We start from the raw sequence: 2848 nt of genomic DNA on the forward strand, positions 1-2848 counted from the left end.
AAGGGTCAATGCGAATCCTTTTCAAAAATTATGAATTTTGTTTAGCGTACATTACACCTATTCATATTAAGTATTACGAAGGATATTTTAGCAAATATTTGTCTGATATTTGTTTTTGTGTTAACGTCATGATTTATTTTGAAACAAAGTTCAATGACAGAAAGGAAATATATTTGCAGGAAAATAAGTTTGTATTTTGAGTCTGGAATTTGATTTAACAGATGTTATATATTTCAGTCTGAAACCTGGCAACTTGCACTACCTACCTACTTCCAGTCAACAACATTGAGAATATTATTACCTTCACAACCTTATACATTACATCTTAGACATTAGACATTAATAGACATAATATTTTTTCATCTTCATTAGCACTATAGTCCTCTCTGAAATCTGCCAACTTGCACGATCTCCCCCTATTTCATTTGATTTGATAAAGATGTCATTCAGTCAACGACGTCGAAGATATTAATATTTTTACAAACATTGCCTTTCAAACCATTGCAGTGCTTCAAACCAGAACTGAACCGAAAGCCTAAAAAAATCGATATTTTTGTCGAAGCGGAAACCGGCGCCGAACCGATATATTTTTTTTCGTTTTAAACCGGAACGGAAAAAATTCAGTAGTAATAACATATATATATATAACTAACTTTACTTACTTTTGATAATTTTTTTCGTTTAGGTAATTAGTTTTAATTATTTTCTAATTTCTTAACTCAAAAAAAAAAAATATTAACTCTTAAAACAAATCTTTTTTCTATTGCTTTTATTGGATTTTATTTGTTGAAAATATTGTGAAAGCCTAAAAGTTAGCTGGATTGTGAATAAATGTCTGGTATTTCGAGACAATGCAAGTTCAATAGAAAATCATAAATTATAAAACATTCAGCGACCATTTATAGGGTGCTTTTGTCTTTTACCAGGACAGAATCTTTATTTTGATAATATGAATCTCTGAAAAATATAAAAATTAGTGAATTATACCAGAAGAAGCAAATTTGAACTCACCATTATCAAATTATAGTCACAAGTATTTAACAGCGTCATGGAATATCGTAATACTTTATGCGTTATCTATTAATTGAAAATCCATCTATTTTTATATTTACAGATACTATTTTAAAAATATGTTTTAATATAGTATATATACGTACCAATATCTCTGTTTATCTTTTTTCACAAGGTATTCCCTGAAGTTGGCATTCATCTGTGCTCGCTTTGTATATTCCCGTGGCTCTGACTGAGCACTAACAACGCTTAATGATGACAGTCGTCTAACCATTGGTGTTCGAACAGGTAAAATTTGAGAATTCTTTGAAGAACCTGTAGAATTAATCCTGTTACCATGTGTCGTCCGTCCTGTGGCTAACGCTAACGCTTTTTCAGTACGATTAATTTCTATCTCTACAAAGTCCATATCGTCAAAGCGTCGTTGATGTTGATAACATATATCCTCTCCTCGACTATCAAATATCCTCCGACTTTTTTCCATTTTAGCGCGAACGATGTCTTCGGTTTCCGTCTTAGATTTTCGAATACTTTTTTCATATTCTGCCCAAGCCACGTCTATTGGTAGTCGATTAATTTGTGCCACAAAATCCAAATAAGGATTTTTTTGAAGCTTCATTTGACCAAAATATCCAGTACTGTCTCCTCCAAACGAAATTTTATTTGTATTTTTCATATTGTTTATACACTTCCTTATTGCATATTCTTGCATATTCAAATTAATAGGGGGGACATCATCTTCACGTCTTGCCTTCTTATGACGAGCGGAAAGATATTTCTCATATTTCTTTTTTTCTGCAAATTTTCTGAAAATATTTGGATCCATCAGTGCATATGTCTCCATCGTGCGAGCTGATTGTCGATTTGGAACATCTTCGCTCGACAGTGATGAACGTTCTGCATGTCGAAAAAGCCGACGACCAAAGGTTTGAATACTACTGTATATTCTACCAGACATCATTACGGATAATTTAGAAAAATAATGAAGTGGGAATCAAAAAAATTGGATGGAGTTTCTGAAAAAATTTTGAAACAATATATACAGTTATAAATTTTAAAATACTTTTTTCAATTTTTAATCAGTTTTACTTTTAATATTTAAAAAAGCATTCACGCTTACTTAGATTTGTAGATAAATCAAAATTGAGTAAGTCAATATTTTTATAACTTAGTATAGACAATGTAGGTAAATCGATAACCACAGATAAATGATATTCCATGTACATATGATGGCGCAGTGAATAAATAGAATCTCTGTGGTTATGTTAGCTTAATTTGTTTGGCTGCAAGCTATATATGAATCTACTAGTTCTTAGCGAAACCAGACGGTTATAGACTTTATGACATGTTACCCAACAGATCTTCAACTGTCTATATATTTTTAATATTTCCAAGACTTTCTACTTTTCAGAGCATTTTTGGATATCGTATGATTTGATATTATGGACTTTATCGATACTTAGCTATCCACGTACATATTTATATGTTTATATGTATGCAAGTTTCACTTAGATAATGAGATAATTGATTAGATACTTAATACTTACCTTTGCACAGCAAATTTCAACTTTTGTTTTGTTATTGTTTTTCTGTAATCTGTACAGATATTACAGATCTCATGGATAGATTTCACACAATGAAGTCTTATAATGTACATGCTTAATAGTTGCTGTGAAAGTACTATATATTTCATTCAAATCTAGTGGCACAAAAAAATTGGTTGGTGTTTTACTATCAAGAATAATCACATCTTTAGGCATGGCACCATAAGGTACATTGTGACCGAAAAGTTTTCGGAGGTTCTCATTTAAAATTCGCGCGCTGTATATTTTTCGAT

At 31.1% G+C, this 2848-nt stretch overlaps 1 protein-coding gene across 2 annotated transcripts; it reads right to left on the reverse strand.

The window, feature by feature from the left end:
• Nucleotides 1-742: 742 nt before the first annotated feature.
• Nucleotides 743-2042, reverse strand: LOC119681646. 2 transcript variants are annotated; one of them, XM_038094895.1, is made up of 3 exons: nt 1158-2042; nt 1012-1077; nt 743-957 (listed from the first exon to the last, which is right to left on the reverse strand). In XM_038094895.1, coding segments are annotated over exons 1-2 (816 nt in total). In that variant the 5' UTR covers nt 1973-2042; the 3' UTR covers nt 743-957; nt 1012-1076. The 2 variants fall into 2 exon arrangements, with proteins under 2 accessions (XP_037950823.1, XP_037950824.1); XM_038094896.1 differs by having other exon boundaries at nt 1012-1096.
• Nucleotides 2043-2848: the final 806 nt, after the last annotated feature.

This window comes from Teleopsis dalmanni, chromosome 2 (assembly GCF_002237135.1).
Source record: "Teleopsis dalmanni isolate 2A chromosome 2, ASM223713v2, whole genome shotgun sequence".
Lineage (NCBI taxonomy): Eukaryota > Metazoa > Arthropoda > Insecta > Diptera > Diopsidae > Teleopsis > Teleopsis dalmanni.

Excerpts from the sequence above, each read along its gene's own strand:
- LOC119681646 (XM_038094895.1), bottom strand. The coding sequence starts at position 1,972 with ATGATGTCTGGTAGAATATACAGTAGTATTCAAACCTTTGGTCGTCGG.